The following is a 16,155-nucleotide window of genomic DNA, read 5'->3' on the forward strand; positions in this document are numbered from 1 at the left end:
ATTCTCTCACAATGGGTGTGATTTAAGCCGGTCACGCTTTAAAAAAAAAAAAGAAAAACGTGGTACAGACACCTCTTTCATTTAAACACAGGGACACGCAGGTCACTCCAGCATGCCTGAGAGGTGGAGGACGACCCAAAATGCTGATGCCACAGTCCAGACCTCAGCCAAATCCAGGCCCTGGCTCATATTCATTACAATGTGGTTTTTTTAGATAAAAACAATAACAATGAACCAGGGAGGAAATGAAAAAATGAAGAAAGCGCGGGAAACAGCAACGGATCTAACACGGCCGCGCCTGTTGCTCTGACGATTGCATTATCGGAACGAAGCACAGTCGCCGGCGGGCCGCATTTCGCCAGCAAGACCGAAGAGACATTCCGCAGCTCAAATAAATTCCTTCGGAATGAAAGCAACTTAATCGGCGGCATCGTTCAAACGCCATAATGAATCCGTCACGGAATCAGGCTAAATAAACGACCGGTAACGCGCAGCCGTATAAAACGGAGAATTAAAAGGTTTTAGTGATTGTGCTCTGATTTCGAGACTGGCTCGTTGGTTGAAGATCATAGAGAATACCGAGGGTCTTGGTGGCTCATTGGTGCCGCGCGATCGCTCAAAACGGCTCTTAGGACGCACAGCCACGCGCCACGTCCCGAAGCGGAAAATCACAGAAGTGGGCGGGCGCGGCAGAGGCCACGCCCCCTCCATAATTCAACGGCACGGGCCGGTAGCCTTCATCCGGGGACGGGGCCTGTCCTCATCCGAACCCCAGTCCCGTTCCCCGGGGTGAATGTCTGGTTTGCGCCTGGCTGGGTCGGAGTTTGAGCCCTGCCCGAGATGACCCCGGTCCACAGTTTCCTTTCTGGGACAGTGGTTTTAGATGCATCCACTTTGACTGCGAACCGCTGCGAGGCTGCAGCACGCAGACGTCACCGCTTGACGACGTCAGTCGCCGTGACCAGCAAGGCACTGAAACACGTCCGGTGATTATTACTCATTAATTCTGCTGAAACTTTCCTCGGATTTGTGATTTATAACGTCAGGTTCGTATATTAAGCTCCCTCTGCTTCCTACCATTTAATTCAAAATTCAATTATACAACTGAGTGGAGTAGGGTACGTTTGTAGGGTACATACCACGCTCGACGGCATTACAGCTGCAGCGAGACTCAAACCCGGGGCCTTTGAATGCAAGGGGAATGCTTTAACCACCGCGCCACCTGCTGTCCGTGTCTCTAAACAGGCTTCTGCTCATCTTGTCAGCTGTGAGCCAAAGGCAGGCTGTGTGAAAAAGCTTGAGAACGTCCGGAAAACAGCACCAAACCTACGGGTCGCACGAGGGAAGGACGTCTTCTAGACAGCTAGACATCTCCTGCCACCGCTCACCGAACCGTAAAACTCTGCAGACGTGTTCTTATGTAACATACCCATCCAGCCCCCCCCCCCCCCCCCAGAGAGGCACTCTGGTTTGGGTCAACAGCATGTTGGTGGAATACTGTGGATCTAATTAGAGAAGAAGAGTTTCTGCCTCGCAGCCTAGTGGGCTTTGCATATGCAAATGATGCCTTTATTTCATCAGCTTTGTTTCAGTAGAAGAGGCAAAGGTCCAAGTATAAGAAAGGATGAGTCACTGGGACGGGGCGGTATTTTCGCCGCCGTCCTAACGTCCCATCGCGATTCCCCTATAGATGACGGATCGGCTTCACGTGGGCCCGTCCTTCCGCATACGGTCCGGTTTACTGTCGGAAATAGAAACCGCGGCTGAAAAAAAGACTCCCTGTGGTGTCCACGGAAGGCGAAAGCACCGACGGGAAGCGGCTGCTGGGGGGAGGGGGGGCTGGGCCAAGGAGAGGCCGCCGCTCCGCTCGGGTCTAGAGGGGGAGGTCGGTGCTCCTTGCCGCAGCCCTGGGGGTGGGAGCGACTGCGGCGCAACCGAGGCGGCCCTTGCCGCGCCGCAGTCCGCAGCACCGGGCCAGACGCACAGCTGACTGCGCAGTCATGCTTCCGGAACGGAGGATGACACTGCTGTTTACCGGTGCGCGCGCAGCCAGGGGCGCCCGGGTCGGCGAAAACCGCTGCCAGATCCAACTTTACTGCAGGGCCGACACTTTGTACGCGAGTTAGGAAAAATCTGCGCTCGTCGTGAATCCGATATGAAAACCGGCCCCGCCAAAGGCACCCTGATCTTGCGTCGTGTTTCACGACAACACTGATATTAACACATTTTCACGTTTGTTCTGAAAAGGCGTCACGCAGAGAGCTGTAGCCATCACTGTTATGCGAAAGGAAGTGGCGGTTCATTTATTGTTAATTTATGAAGCGGTGTTATTATGAAATGATCAGCCGGTGGGCTTTGTGGCCAGCTGTGATTGACAGCCCTTCGGTAAAAATATCCATCCAACGAAACTATTATTTGCATCATGCTTTTTTCTAAAACAATGTGCAATGTTTGATACTGAAGCACTTACACTGATTAACCCATTTATACAACAGGATCCCCCCCCCCCAAACAGCTGGGGACGGCTGGTATCCTAGTGATTCATGCTACTGCCTTTGGATCCAAAGGTTGCAGGTTTGATCCCCACCTCTGGCTATAGGACCCTTAAGCAAGGCACTTACCCTAAATTGCTCCAGTAAAATTACCCAGCTGTATCAACAGGATGGGGAGCATGGTGGTGCAGTGGGTTGGACCAGGTCCTGCTCTCCGGTGGGTCTGGGGTTCAAGTCCCGCTTGGGGTGCCTTGCGATGGACTGGCATCCTGTCCTGGGTATGTCCCCTCCCCCTCCAGCCTTTTACCCTGGGTTACCGGGTTAGGCTCCGGCTCCCCGCGACCCCGTCTGGGACAAGCGGATCCAGATGACGTGTATGTGTACGTATGTAAATGTAACCAGGGTAGGTACCTTGATCACGGATACTGCCTCAGGAGTGGGAACTTGAACCTGCAGCCTTTGACTGCAAAGGCTCTAACTGTTACGCCACCTGCTGCCCCAAGTTAAACTGTATCTGCAGGCGATGAGAGAATAAATTAAATCTCGCGACACACCGCAGCGGTCAGACGCGGTCAACGCAAAACATGCTGGTTATAGGTTCGCGCGGAGCGGGAGCGAGAGAGCCGCTCGTTCACCCTCCCGCCCCCTCCCCCGACTCTGACCGTCTCCCTGACCCCCCCGGGCCGCGTTTGCCAGACAGCCGTATCAGTTTGCATAACAAGGACAAGCGGTATGAGAATAAGGGCGCGTTTCTGCGCGACGTCCATGGATATAAGAGGGCAAGCGAGCGCCGTCGGTAAAAAGCGTGGTACATTCAAGGGCCATTAGGCAGCGCGGTGAGGCGGATTTCGCGCCGTACGTAAGGATGCTGCTCCCTCATGGTTCATGCCACTCTAACTTTGGCCGGCAAGCATCTTAAAACCGCGGCCGCTCTGAAAACACCGCCAGGAAGTAGGACGTGGTTCCCGTCACGGGACACGGCAGACGCTGAAAAACGAGGCGGAAGAGACACTAAATACGCATCATTTTCCAAATTGTGACACGTTATCTCAGAAAATGTAACTCGGCTTTCGACTCGTCCGCTTTTCCGGCACCTAAACATTCCGTGTTAATCCTTAAAGCTTTAAATCTTTCGTCTAAGTGAGAAGCTAAAAGAGAAGGTAATGAAAAATGCGGCATGATGTGAAGACGGTGCTGCCCTTCTGGAAGTTTCCATGACTCATCGCAGGCACCTAGAGGTCAGCGTGTCGCTGTGAAGGACACGCGGAGCGGAGCAGCTCTGCGTTCCGCCGGTCTGTGAGCTGAGAATCGGGCGTCTGAGAAATGCGGTTGAGGGCCTCCAGCACCCCCGCCTCCACCAGGTCGGAGAAGATTCCAGAAGCGCGGCCGGTGAACCTCAAAGCCCGGAAGGTCTCGGGTTCAGGAATACAAAGAATTATGTGTGTGGCTTAATTGCTCCATTTTCGTGGCCCAGATAACTAGTAACAGACCTTCTTGGGCACAGACTACATACAGACTGGCGCTCCATCAGTCGAACCCTTTTCAAAAAGGGCCCGTCCAATTAGGGCCACACTGGGTAGCCCTGGGCTCAAGAAGGGGACGGTAGTCGATTAGAAGGTGTGTACACATACACGCTGTCACCGGGGGCGGCCAGTGGGGTAGCAGTTAGACATAATGCCTTTCAACCTGCTGGTCGTAGGCTCCAATCCCACCTTCTGCTGTAGTACCTTTGGTCAAGGTACTTACCCTGAGCTGCTCCAGCAAAAATGACCCCCCGTATAAATATACCCATTTATTGAGTATCTTAATATAGTTAATCTCTTTAGAGGAAAGTGTTAGCTAAATGAATAAATGTTCATTTATTAGCTATGTGATAATTCCATCCATCCATCCATCACTTATTAATAACCACTTGTACAAGTGCAGGTTCCTGGGGTTAGGAGCCTATCCTGGAAACACAGGGTCTGAGGCGGGGTACACTGTGGATCAGTCCCTCGCAGGGTGGTCTCGCACACACACGAAGGGTCACCGGTTCACCCAAAACGCATCTACAGGTTGTGTGAGGAAACCAGAGCACCCAGATGTGAACCCGCAGCCCAGGAGTGGTGAGGCACTAGCGCTACCCACCGTGTGAAAGTTCACCTAAACGGTCCGTTTGGGGCTCTATTTCAATGTGGGACCACATTCGAACCCGCGACCCCGGAGCCGCGAGAAGACGACGGTACCCGCCGCTTCATCGCACCATGGTTTGTTGACCTCACCCTGGGAAACCGAGCACTGTATGGTTTACCACGCTTCAGGGAAATGACTGCAGTGCAGTTCAGGGCCGTCAGAGATGGACAACGAAAGCACTGCCGCTCCGCCGGTCTCTCGTACATTAGCAGGACCCCCCCGGAAAGAGAGATTTTTGATATTTCCGAGCCGCCCGTTTCCAGATGCTTCCAGCATTAGCCGTTAAAAGGGCACCACGGTAATAAACGCCGTACAGCTCACACGCCGTTTCCATTTCAATATTGATTCGAGCTGGCCATCTTTTCAACCTGACAAACATCACGGGATTCTAACATGTTGGTGCGCCATGAGACACGCCTCCAGCCTCCAGCCTCCCCACCCCCCGGGGAGCGGGACAGCGGGGAGGGTGTGTCCGTGTCGCCTGGCTGCTCCTCCGGCCGACAGTGAGCGACGGCGCGGCGATCGCTGAATCTGATCTCACCCGGCAGATTGTTGGCTGTGTTGGAACTGGGCAGCGGCACCTGTGTGTATCATCAGCCTTTGTTCGCAGCCCCCTCGTCCCTCCCTTCCACACACACACACACACACACACACGCGCACGCCCCACTGCAATGGTGACATCGTCCCCCGCAGCCACCTCCCTCTCCCCACCCCGTCCACCCCTCCCGCTCCTCCCCATCGTGCCGGGGTGTGGTCCGCTCCCCGCAGACCTCCTCTGCGCCGCCGCCCCCCGCAGGCCGCTCTGCTCCCTGCAAGGAGGCGATCGATGGCAGCGGGGCGAGCGGCGCCCGGGAAACGCTGATGCAGCACCATCTCTCCGTTTTTCTCGTCCTCTCTCCATCTCTCCTGCTTCTCCCCCTCACACCATCGCTTTCGCATGCCCCCAAGCCTCCGCCGGCCTCCATGGCAACCATCTGAGCCCCCCTCCAAACACACACACACACACATACCCCAGGCTGCAGAAAAGAGGATCTAATGAGCATAGCCACACAGCAGTTCCAACTCGCCGCTGCCGCTCTTCTGTAACGAATGTGCTTTTTTGTCGCACGGAGCTGAGGCTATTAGGGATCAACCTTCGAAAGCGAGCCCCAAAACACACATAAACACACGCACACGTCCCCTTCCAGATGTTAGACATCGTGCTGGTAATTCCGCGTCGCATCGCAGACACGAGACTCACGCTGGGGGGTGAGCCCAGCGCTGTTAGGGTGTAGAACGAGAGACCAGGAGGGTGACTGCGAGCTGTCTGGGGGGGGGGTATGGTGTTACCGTGCTAAACTGCAGGTACCCAGTCTTTGACAGCGGATTAACGCGAGATCCGCTATTTCGGACAAAGCGTTCGGGATCCAGAGCCGGCCCCTCTTCGCTCGTCGCGGACGCCGAGTCCGCCCCATCTGGAATGGAACTGCGGCGTCCGGCGTCTCGGAGAACCGGAGCAGGGCCGTTCCGCCGTGCGCGGCTCGCGCGAGGGTGACGGTCTTCCCACCGACTGCGACAAGCACATAATCGCCGAATTCCAGACTCTCGCCATTCATGGATTCGTTACTCTCGGCGGGTACGAAGCGTGCAGTTCCACTGAGACCAGAGGGACCTTAAAGAACGTCCGCGTTGGGCCCCCGGGACTCTCTCGCTCGGACGATTCCAGCTCTCATCGGTTCGGTGCTTTGCGGCAGCGTTCCTTCCATTTGGTCCGAACCCAAAGGGTTTTCCTCTTTTCTCGTTTATATTTGTTGCTTTTACGTCAAAGAAAGCGGAGCAACACCTGTGACTAATGACAGAACATGAGTGACGATGAATGCTGATCCATATGAATGAATTTCACAATTAGGGCCAGTTATGTAATATTTCTTTTACATAAAGGGTATTCGGGACGTGCCGGGAAGTGAGCCCCGCGGCTGGCAACACGAGCGCCCTAACGAGGGCTTCCTCTGCGTGCGGATTTCAGGAAACGGGCTGGCAACAAACAGCATTCCTGGGAGGGTGACGAGGCTGAGCGAAACCCCCCCCCCTCCCCGTCCCGAATGCTCCTGTTTCCTATTTCAATTTTAATTGGCTCTAAATTGCCCTTTGAGTGCGTATGCATGAGTGGAACCGTGTGTGTGTGTGTGTCTCAGAATGCCCTGCCGATACCTAGCATCCTGTCCTGGGTCTACCCTGCCTCATGCCCCATGCTTCCAGGATAGGCTCCGGACCACCGCGACCCTGTACCGGACAACCGGTTATCGATATGAATAAATGAAGAGTGAGAGTTCCTGCATGCGGAAGTCGTATTTGTGACTTCTGCTTTGTTATACTGAACTGCAAGCGGTGTGTAAATGGTCACCGTGTGAAGGAGGGCGGGGGGCCGCAGCACTTCGGACCGGACCGTTTCGCCGCGGGTGTCGACAGCACGGCAACACTGGCTCATTTGTACTACGAGGCTGTTGTTTCAGAGGGGGCGCCGCGACAGTAAACACGCCGGGGCCGGCAGGGGCCCCGCTCTGGATCCGAACGTTTACGTAAAGCATTCTCGCCCCCGCAAATGCACAACGGAGCCTCTGTGCGCCTGTCGCCCTGCGCGCCTTTGTCCGCGCCGAGCCGCAGACCCCGTAGCGGCGCGAGGCACAAAGACGGCGGGCGGACGCCCCCTCTCTGATGGGCTGCCGGCAGGAGCGGGGGATCGCAACGGAACGGTGCAGCTCCTGTTAGGCTTTCTGCGACGTGCTCTTGGACGAACACGCTGAATTGAAAGCAAACGCACGGCATATCTTACCGGACCAACAGGAGCGGAATGTGGTCGTTCTTCAGCTCACGTTAGCGTCCAAAAACAGACTCTGTATGTAATGCAGATGGCAGCAGGGGGCGTAGCGGTTAGAGCTGCTGCTTTCCACTCGAAGGATTGACGTTTGAATCCCACATCCCGCTGCAGTGCCCCCGATCAAGGTACTTACCCTGGACTGATACGGTAAAAATATGCTGTCGCGCAAGTGGGTAAATAACTGTAAGTAGCTCATTACTTGAAGAAAACCGTGAAACAAATATAGAGATACCTTTGATTTGTTTGGTTTATGTTTGAGGGGGGCACGGTGGTGCAGCGGGTTGGACCGGGTCCTGCTCTCTGGTGGGTCTGGGGTTCGAGTCCCGCTTGGGGTGCCTTGCGACGGACTGGCATCCCGTCCTGGCTGTGTCCCCTCCCCCCTCCGGCCTTATGCCCCGTGTTGCCGGGTAGGCTCCGGTTCCCCGCGACCCCGTATGGGACAAGCGGTTCAGACAATGTGCGTGTGTGCTTACACCATTTACACTGTTGAACAACACATCCATGTAAGTGAATCTCAAAATGACAAGAAGTGTCTTCTCTTAGGCTGGTTGTGTGGAGGTTATGCTGCACAGACATGTTGACTCCATGAGAGGCCGCAGCCTGCAGTGCAGCTACATACCGCGCAGCAGCTTCTTTTGGAGGCTCGACCCAGGAGCGCCCCCTGCTGGGCAACACCTGCGCAAACGCACGCGCCATAAGTCGAGCTCCGCTGTCGGTCGGGGACAGCGGCACGACTCCATCCCGGGACAGCAGCGCCGAGAGGATCTCCTCGCCGAGGAGCTGCTGATGATGCCGCTGTCTGCAGCGCTCAGCCGCCTCGGCCGCGCGCATCCCGTCGCCCAGGATCGTCTTCTCCGGCGCACCTGCACGAAACGCCCGCACGCACAGAAACGCACACCCAGTAACCCAACACCGCCACAGCAGAGCGGCGGAGTTGCGGAAGTCCTGCAATGCCGTGACTCAGCATCCTTCGGAGGTCGGCGGCTCCCGTTTCCGCTCACCCGCGGTTCCGTATCCTGACGTTCGTATTTCAGCGGGGAACGTCGTATCGCACGCAGTCACAATCGCCTACGGCGACTCGCGCGGGCGACAGCGTCAACACCTCTCCCAGTGGAACACGGCGTGGCGCGTGTGCACAGTGAGGAAAAGCAGGTCACAGCCATCGCTTAAGAATTCAAGGGAAGTTCCCTTCACTGGTCGTGCACTCGCAACCCCCTGAGTCACAATCACGTGTCTGGCGAAGCCCTGAAGTCCCCAGTCCGCAAGAAACGACTTACAGGTTGGTGTGGCAAACCCTTCCGTGAGCTAATGAAACATTTTTTATACATGAAACATTTCCCAAATTACCCTGAGCATATACTGTATGTAAACACACTTCCTGCATTCGCTGGTTTGGATCATTTGGGCCACCTGGAAACACATCCTTACTTAGTTTACTGAACACACGCAGTCTGTTTGCGCTGATGACCTGCGTTCGTTTTATGCACTCGGGAGGCTTACGCGTGACTCACCTCTACGCCGGATCGGACTGCGGCACAACGCTAAATCAACGACTGGGAAGGGGCACGTAGGTGCCTTGGGATCTGGTACGAGGGGGCTGGGTCCACCTCCGTCTGCTCACCTGGTCCACTTGCCTGGATGTCCTCCGGCAGATGGAAGGCGACGTCCTCACCGTCCGTCGCCAGGGGGCTGCGGACGGCCGAACCCACGGACAGGACAGCCGGCTGGCCCCGGTACCCCCCGGCGAGGCCCCGGAGGAGGACCAGGCTGGGGCAGCTCCTCAGCAGGGTCAGGCCGTCATCTGTGTGTAGGGAGGCAGCTCAGTTTGCAGGGTGAAATCAGAGTAAATCTGCAGTCCAGCGTACACAAATAATAAATTATAACCTATTTTTTGTGAGGTGGCAGCGAAGTGTATTGTTGCAAACAGGCCGTCACCCATATGGTGGAAATCGCCCACTGGGCAGGCTGATTGACTAAATTATGCTCAAGCTGTGAGCTGGACTGCACTACCGAGTCTTCAAATGCGTCCAAAATCACATCGACACCAGACCAGTGCTGTCTGGCGCAAGGACTGTAGTTCCGGGCTCTTCTCTGCCTAGTAGGACGGGTCGCGGACACGCCGTAGAGAAGGTGAGAGCGGGACACCTGTTGCCGGTGTTCTCCGCGGTGGGCTCGGGACCGGCCGGCTCACGCCGCTCGCATCCCCGTGATTCGGGGAGCAGATGGAGGATCTGGCTGGAATGAAACCCCCCCGGGTCAAGGCTGGCGATGTGGGGAGGAGAGGAACGACACACGGATCCAACTCCATCTGCCCGTCGACGCGGGTGTCGACATCAAGACACCCGCTGTTTTCTCTCTGTCCAGCTCTCACCTGAGGTTCTCGGCCGGCGCGAGCCAACTCCGGACCTCAGCCAAAACTCTCGTTTAGTCTCTGCGCAATGCGACGGTGGCAAAGAACCAGAATGCTCATTTTTGATCCTGCAACTGAACCTGCGTTCCTCAAACACTCCTCACCTACGGTGAAGGACCCATCCCGGCGAACCAGCTCCACGGCTGCACCTGCCACGCCCCTCCCGCTGCCTTCCTGTGCACGCCGCACGCGATGTACACCACGTGCGCGAGTGCCAGGCAGGTGTCGGCAAGCCGCTCCCCACCGGCGGCCCCGTGCTCCCAGACCGCGTCCCCGAGGCCTTCCGAGAAGGTCAGCCTGCGCCACCAACACAGCGTAGGGCAAAGGGGATGGATACATAACAAGGGCGACATCTACCAGAAAGGTTTGCATCACGTAAGAGCCATTTGAGGACGAGAAAAAACAAAGGCCATGATGACAACGAACACCTTTACTGGCTTTAAATCAATTATTTGTGTTATTAATTTCATGGCAAGTATTACAGGAGGTTGGTGCTGGACGTTGACTGACAGCCCCTCCTGTCTCTCGCCTCTTCCGAATGACCCGGCGTGCGACCTGCTCCACGCAATTTTGCTGCAAGGCACACCCCACCCCCTCTTCCGACAGGGCCTCGCTGGGCACCCGTTTCCCATCGTGCACTGAGGTCATCGAGGCCTGGAAGAACAGCAGCAGAGGGGACACTGCGAGGGCTGTGGGGGAGACAGCAATGTCAGTGTTCAGAATTATTCTGGATATCTGCAGCACAATTATTCAGTGATCCCTTCCTAAATATTTATAACATAAATTGCTTTAATGAAGGTGCAACTTAAATAGCACAACTGGAGAAGGCAGGTTAGGACGTAGAGGGATGGATATTGTATTAAGTACATTTTAAATGGAAATATTTTAATCATAGGGGGGCGCAGTGGGTTGGACCAGGTCCTGCTCTCCGGTGGGTCTGGGGTTCGAGTCCCGCTTGGGGTGCCTTGCGACGGACTGGCGTCCCGTCCCGGGGGTGTCCCCTCCCCCTCCAGCCTTTCGCCCTGTGTTGCCAGGTTAGGCTCCGGCTCCCCGCGACCCTGTAATGGGACAAGCGGTTTCAGATGGTGTGTGTGTGTGTGTGATGTATCTTGTTAATCCTATCTTCTGCTTCCACAAGCGAACGGCAGCCAGCAAGCGGAAATACTGCTGTGAGCCGTCGAGGGAACGTGAGCACTAGCAGGTCAGCGAAAGGCCATACATCTCTCCTTGCTTTCACGTCTGCACACCAGCGCCAACACACAGAACCGGGTCCGGCCAGCGGGGGACGCACCCGTGAACCTCTCCACGCTCTCCAAGTTCTGCCAGACAGCCTGCGGGGAAGCGGCCGCGAAGGAGGCGGCAGCCTCGCGATCGCCGCTCTCCAGCATTTGTATGAACTGAAAACAGCAATGCAGTAATGTGCAATGCCTCAGGTGTTAAGTGCATGTCAATGGTCAGTAACTTTGTGATTATAACGGATAAACCTTTATACAGCTACTTGTGGGAGTACATTGGTTCGTATGACGGAAAGTAACAAACCACACACACACACACACACACACACACACACACACACACACACACACACACACACACACACACACACACACACACACAACATCTGAAACCACATGTCCCATACGGGGCTGCACGGAGCCGGAGCCTAACCTGACAGCACAGGGTGCAGGGCTGGAGGGGGAGGGGACACACCCAGGACGGGACACCAGTCCATTGCAAGGCACCCCAAGCGGGACTCGAACCCCAGACCCACCGGAGAGCAGGACCCGGTCAAACCCGCTGCGCCACTGCACCCCCCAGTAACAAACTAGCTGCACTTTAGAATCACGCGTCTTTCTGTTGATATAATGTACTCATCGTATTTTTCTGAGAGATGTACGTCGCTTTGGAGAAAAGCGTCTGCTAAATTAATAATGTAAATGTAAACGTATTATAATGACTCAGTACATCTTTTGGCAGAAGTTCAATGTCTCCGTACCTCTCCTGCAGCTGGGCGGCACTGCCCTGATAGTGGCTCGGACTCCGCGGCTTTCAGCTTCCCCCGAAGGAGCCTTGCATCACGATGCCTCTTCTTTATGGCATTGGTAAAGCCGTCGTATTCTCTCTTGATGGCTGACAGAATATTTTGTATGCCGTGGCATGTTCAGTCACCTGAAACAGAAGACAGTATATAATCTTCATTTAAAAACTAAAACAAGAAATGTCTTCTCAAATCAAACATTTAAATAAATTGTACAATTTGTGTGAAAAATATGTCTTTGTGAAATTGTTCATAGTACAGTACTCACGAGCCCTTCTTCTAAACCATGCAAACAAAAGTTTTACAAATGGACTGTTTCCGCTATTAACTGGTTCTTATTGAATCATGTTGGGTTTCTTTTCACTGATATCGGTTCGTACTTGTTAAACGGTAATCGATTTCATTTGATTGATATTACTGATTGGTATGAGACTGATAATTTTGGGGTGTTTAGTAATTCTTCAGGACGGTTGGGATGTCTTTATTAAAGACCTTGTCAAATGCATCACGGTATATGATAAAGCATTGCCCATGAGGTCCATTTCCTACACAAGCCACCTTCTCCTCATCATCTATGAATTTGTACAAGTAATCCAAGAAGTTTCTTAACCTGGTAGATGCAATGGGTGGAAGAACTCTACCTTTACTGAAAAAAGAGTCATAAAATAATGTTACATTTATTGAACTTAAGGCATACAAAAGTGCATTCATCAACAGATTTGCACTGGTTAGAGCTGATGGCTTTGGACACAAAGGGCACAGGCTCAAATTCCACCTCCTGCTGTGGTACCATTGAGCGAGGTACTTACCTTGACTTGCTCTAGTAAATAAAAAAAAAACTGTATAAATGGACAAATACCTGTAAATACCTTAATGGTACAAGCTACTTTGGAGAAAAGTGTCACCTAAATGTAGAAGTGGGATTTGTCTGCTGTTACCCCAAGACTCTTAACTGATGAACTGGATGAGAAAAGTGAGTTGCCCATTTAGAAAAAGAATTTGTAACATTTGGACAGACAGGTAAAGAGAAAGGATGTGTCTTAAGAAGGTTGAATTGTAGATGCTGATTGGACATCCAAGCAAAGACATGCTGCGGTACAAGAGATGCATCTGTGTTGGATGGTGGGGGGGAAAAAAAAGCTGTATGTTCTCAGCGTAACAGTGAAATAAACTGAGGGGCAATAACTGAGCCAAGAAAAGTGGTGTAGATGGAGAAGAGGAAGGGTCCCAGCACTGAGCCCTGCTGAGACAGAGCGAAGAAGAAAGAGGGATCTGAATTGACCCTCCCGGTGAGTACAATTCTAATCATTTCAGTGATGATCCTTTGAGTTCAAGCTCTTCCAGGGAGAAAAGGAACATCGAGGGGTTGACCATCACCCAGGTGCTTCGGTGAAATGAAGAAGAGAGCCGAGAAGAGGGAAGCATCCTGAGTAGACTGGGGACCTCGTGACCGTAGGGAAGGCGGTTTTGGTGGAATAACTCATCTCGAAACCAGCCCGATATCCACTGAGGAGGTCATTCTGGTTGAGGAACTCAAAATATGATTGTAAGTGATGCGTTTGAGAGGTTTTGACTAGGGAGACTGGTCTATCGCTCAGGACTGATGCTGAGAGCATTGCAGAGATGTGGCCAGATAAGGCAAATGTGAAGCAACCAGAGCCAAAGATTAAATCGAAGGAAGGACGTGAAGAGAAAAGGATTGTACAGGATTACAAGAGGCGTCGAAAATAGTGTACAATAACAAATAATTATAATACAGACAATGCGTGGAACTCAAAAATGAAATATAAGACAGCAGGTTCAAAACAAAAGCGAATGCCAGTAGCTAAAAACAAATTCACATTATCAGACGTCATTAACAGCGTGTCATTAGAAATTATGCTAATTACCATATAAATGAATACTTTTCATTAAGTGCAGTGAACATTAACTGAGCATGTCGCCTGCAAACACAACAGCGGTTTTGTAAATCGACTCTTCCTTCAATACTTCTCACATTCTATAGAAAATGGCGCTTTTCACCAACTTAACAAATGTGCCCTTAAAAAAAGACGGAAGTTTGGAGTAAAACGTCGAGGGTTACTAAGGAAATTACGATTTCCGCGCAAAGGATTGTGGGTAGTGTGGTTTTTTACGTCAAGGTTAGCATTTTGCTTTAAATTAAATAAGATTCGCAAATCAATCAGAACACGCTTTAAAGACAGCATATGACTAGGAAGAAAATTATTTTCAATATTCTGTACACGCATTTTTGAACAGGCATTTTTGAAGACACCCCGTCCGTGCTCGGGCGCCCAGAAAACCCCGTCGCGCGCCGCCGCGGTCCTCTTCTCGTGATCCGCCATTAGCAGGAGGCTTGTGGTGAGTTGGAGCTCTCTCTCGTAACGAGAAAATTGGCCCATTAAAGTCCTAATTCATGTAGCCATCTCCGATGGGGTTGCTAATTGAAGCTCTTGTGATTGTTTTGTGCAGGTGGATTTGATTCCAAAATGCAGATTTTTGTGAAAACCCTCACAGGGAAGACCATCACTCTTGAGGTGATTTCGCCGCGCCTGCCTGCGCCTGGGCTGTGCTGCTCCGGCTCTGTACACCTAAAAATGAATGAAACACTACATCTATAGTACCATGGCATGTCCCTAGTTCCCTTAAATACTTGACTTCCCACCGCATGGATTCCCTGTTCAAGCACGTGGAGGCGCTCGGCCTTGCTTGTCTGCCTTCACTGAATCGAATGAATGTAGTAAAAAGGCGTATTTTATTTTTTTTATTATAAACTCAACTGTAAGTGTCCACGTGTTGGCCGTGCCGTCTGATCGTTGTTTTGCTCGCGCCTTCCTGTGGTTTTGGTCATATAACTGAGCTCTGCAGCACGTGGCCTATCAATCGATGTTGTACATTTTTTTTACATTTATTAGTCGTCGCAGCACTTCGTACTCAACTTTCACATTGTCTCCCGTGTATAAAGAACAAGTGATTTTCTTAATTTATTCCATTTCCTTATTTCTTGTGCTCTCAATAGGTCGAACCCTCAGATACCATTGAAAATGTCAAGGCTAAAATCCAGGACAAAGAAGGTAAGGGATTTTAGCCTTACTGTGTCTACATAGTGCTATTGTTACTATTATAGTGTATCAAATGTACCCTGGTAGTGTAGTAGTTATAGCTGTTGCCTCTGGACCCAGAGGTTGTAGGTTTGAGCCTCACTTCTTCTGGCTGCAATTGCCTTGAGCAATTTATTTGGCCTAAAAAATTGCTCCAGTAAAAATTATCCAGCGATATAAGTTGGTTAATAATTGTAAGTTGCTTTGGACAAAGGTGTCAGAAATGTAAATATGGAGTTTGCGGAACTGATTTTGATGTGTTGTGTGAACAGGTATCCCCCCTGATCAGCAGAGGTTGATCTTTGCTGGGAAGCAGCTGGAAGATGGACGCACTCTGTCTGACTACAACATTCAGAAGGTAGTGTCTGGAAGACATTTGATTGATATATAGGTTGGTGGATCAGGCATTGGGATGGTCTGGGGGTGAGGGTGGTGCGTGGTTGCTGCGTCTGGCCGGTCGTTAGGCTCACTCAGGCTGACTTCTCGCAGGAGTCCACTCTGCACTTGGTGCTGAGGCTGCGCGGTGGTGCTAAGAAGAGGAAGAAGAAGTCGTACACCACGCCCAAGAAGAACAAGCACAAGAGAAAGAAGGTCAAGCTTGCGGTGCTGAAGTACTACAAGGTAGGATATAGTCTTCCCAGCACCTTTTAGACCTATTGGGAGTTTATAAATGAGCCTCTAGTCACTTCCCTGACGGAATGTAAATATTTAGGAATGTTTTGTTGAAACAGCAGATTTTGTTTGCAGCAAACAAACTGCCAGGATGCCCAGATGGATGCTTACATGGTGGGGAAACAGAACTAAAGGTGGTTGGATTTGAAAGGGTAACTGCAGTTTGAGCACTTGAGCCTTTTCCTTCATAACCTCAGTTGTGTTGCTTTGCTCAGGTTGATGAAAATGGCAAGATCAGCCGTCTGCGCCGCGAGTGCCCTGCAGATGAGTGTGGTGCCGGCGTGTTCATGGCCAGCCACTTTGACAGGCACTACTGCGGCAAGTGCTGTCTCACCTACTGCTTCAACAAGCCGGAGGATAAGTGAGGATATGGACCGTAGCCAATAAAATGTTTAACAGTCTGACTTGCCCTG

At 52.3% G+C, this 16,155-nt stretch overlaps 2 protein-coding genes across 2 annotated transcripts; one reads left to right on the forward strand and one right to left on the reverse strand.

The window, feature by feature from the left end:
• Nucleotides 1-3,724: 3,724 nt before the first annotated feature.
• Nucleotides 3,725-12,680, reverse strand: LOC108932761 (clathrin heavy chain linker domain-containing protein 1-like). The gene is given in 11 exon segments (XM_029250840.1): nt 3,725-3,887; nt 8,141-8,384; nt 9,143-9,322; nt 10,036-10,095; nt 10,098-10,228; nt 10,461-10,680; nt 11,223-11,328; nt 11,928-12,073; nt 12,076-12,100; nt 12,462-12,579; nt 12,667-12,680. Coding segments are annotated over 11 exon segments (1,407 nt in total).
• Nucleotides 12,681-14,287: 1,607 nt separating this feature from the next.
• Nucleotides 14,288-16,143, forward strand: rps27a (ribosomal protein S27a). The gene is made up of 6 exons (XM_018749582.2): nt 14,288-14,330; nt 14,442-14,506; nt 14,989-15,043; nt 15,343-15,428; nt 15,560-15,691; nt 15,958-16,143. The coding sequence occupies exons 2-6, from the start codon at nt 14,459-14,461 to the stop codon at nt 16,105-16,107; spliced, it is 471 nt and encodes a 156-aa protein (XP_018605098.1). The 5' UTR covers nt 14,288-14,330; nt 14,442-14,458; the 3' UTR covers nt 16,108-16,143.
• The last annotated feature ends 12 nt before the right edge of the window (nt 16,144-16,155 follow it).

Source organism: Scleropages formosus, chromosome 4, assembly GCF_900964775.1.
Source record: "Scleropages formosus chromosome 4, fSclFor1.1, whole genome shotgun sequence".
Lineage (NCBI taxonomy): Eukaryota > Metazoa > Chordata > Actinopteri > Osteoglossiformes > Osteoglossidae > Scleropages > Scleropages formosus.

Coding starts and splice junctions, on each gene's coding strand:
- rps27a (XM_018749582.2), top strand. CDS start 14,459: ATGCAGATTTTTGTGAAAACCCTCACAGGGAAGACCATCACTCTTGAG. Junction 14,507..14,988: donor GGAAGACCATCACTCTTGAG/GTGATTTCGCCG, acceptor TGCTCTCAATAG/GTCGAACCCTCAGATACCAT. Junction 15,429..15,559: donor CTGACTACAACATTCAGAAG/GTAGTGTCTGGA, acceptor GACTTCTCGCAG/GAGTCCACTCTGCACTTGGT.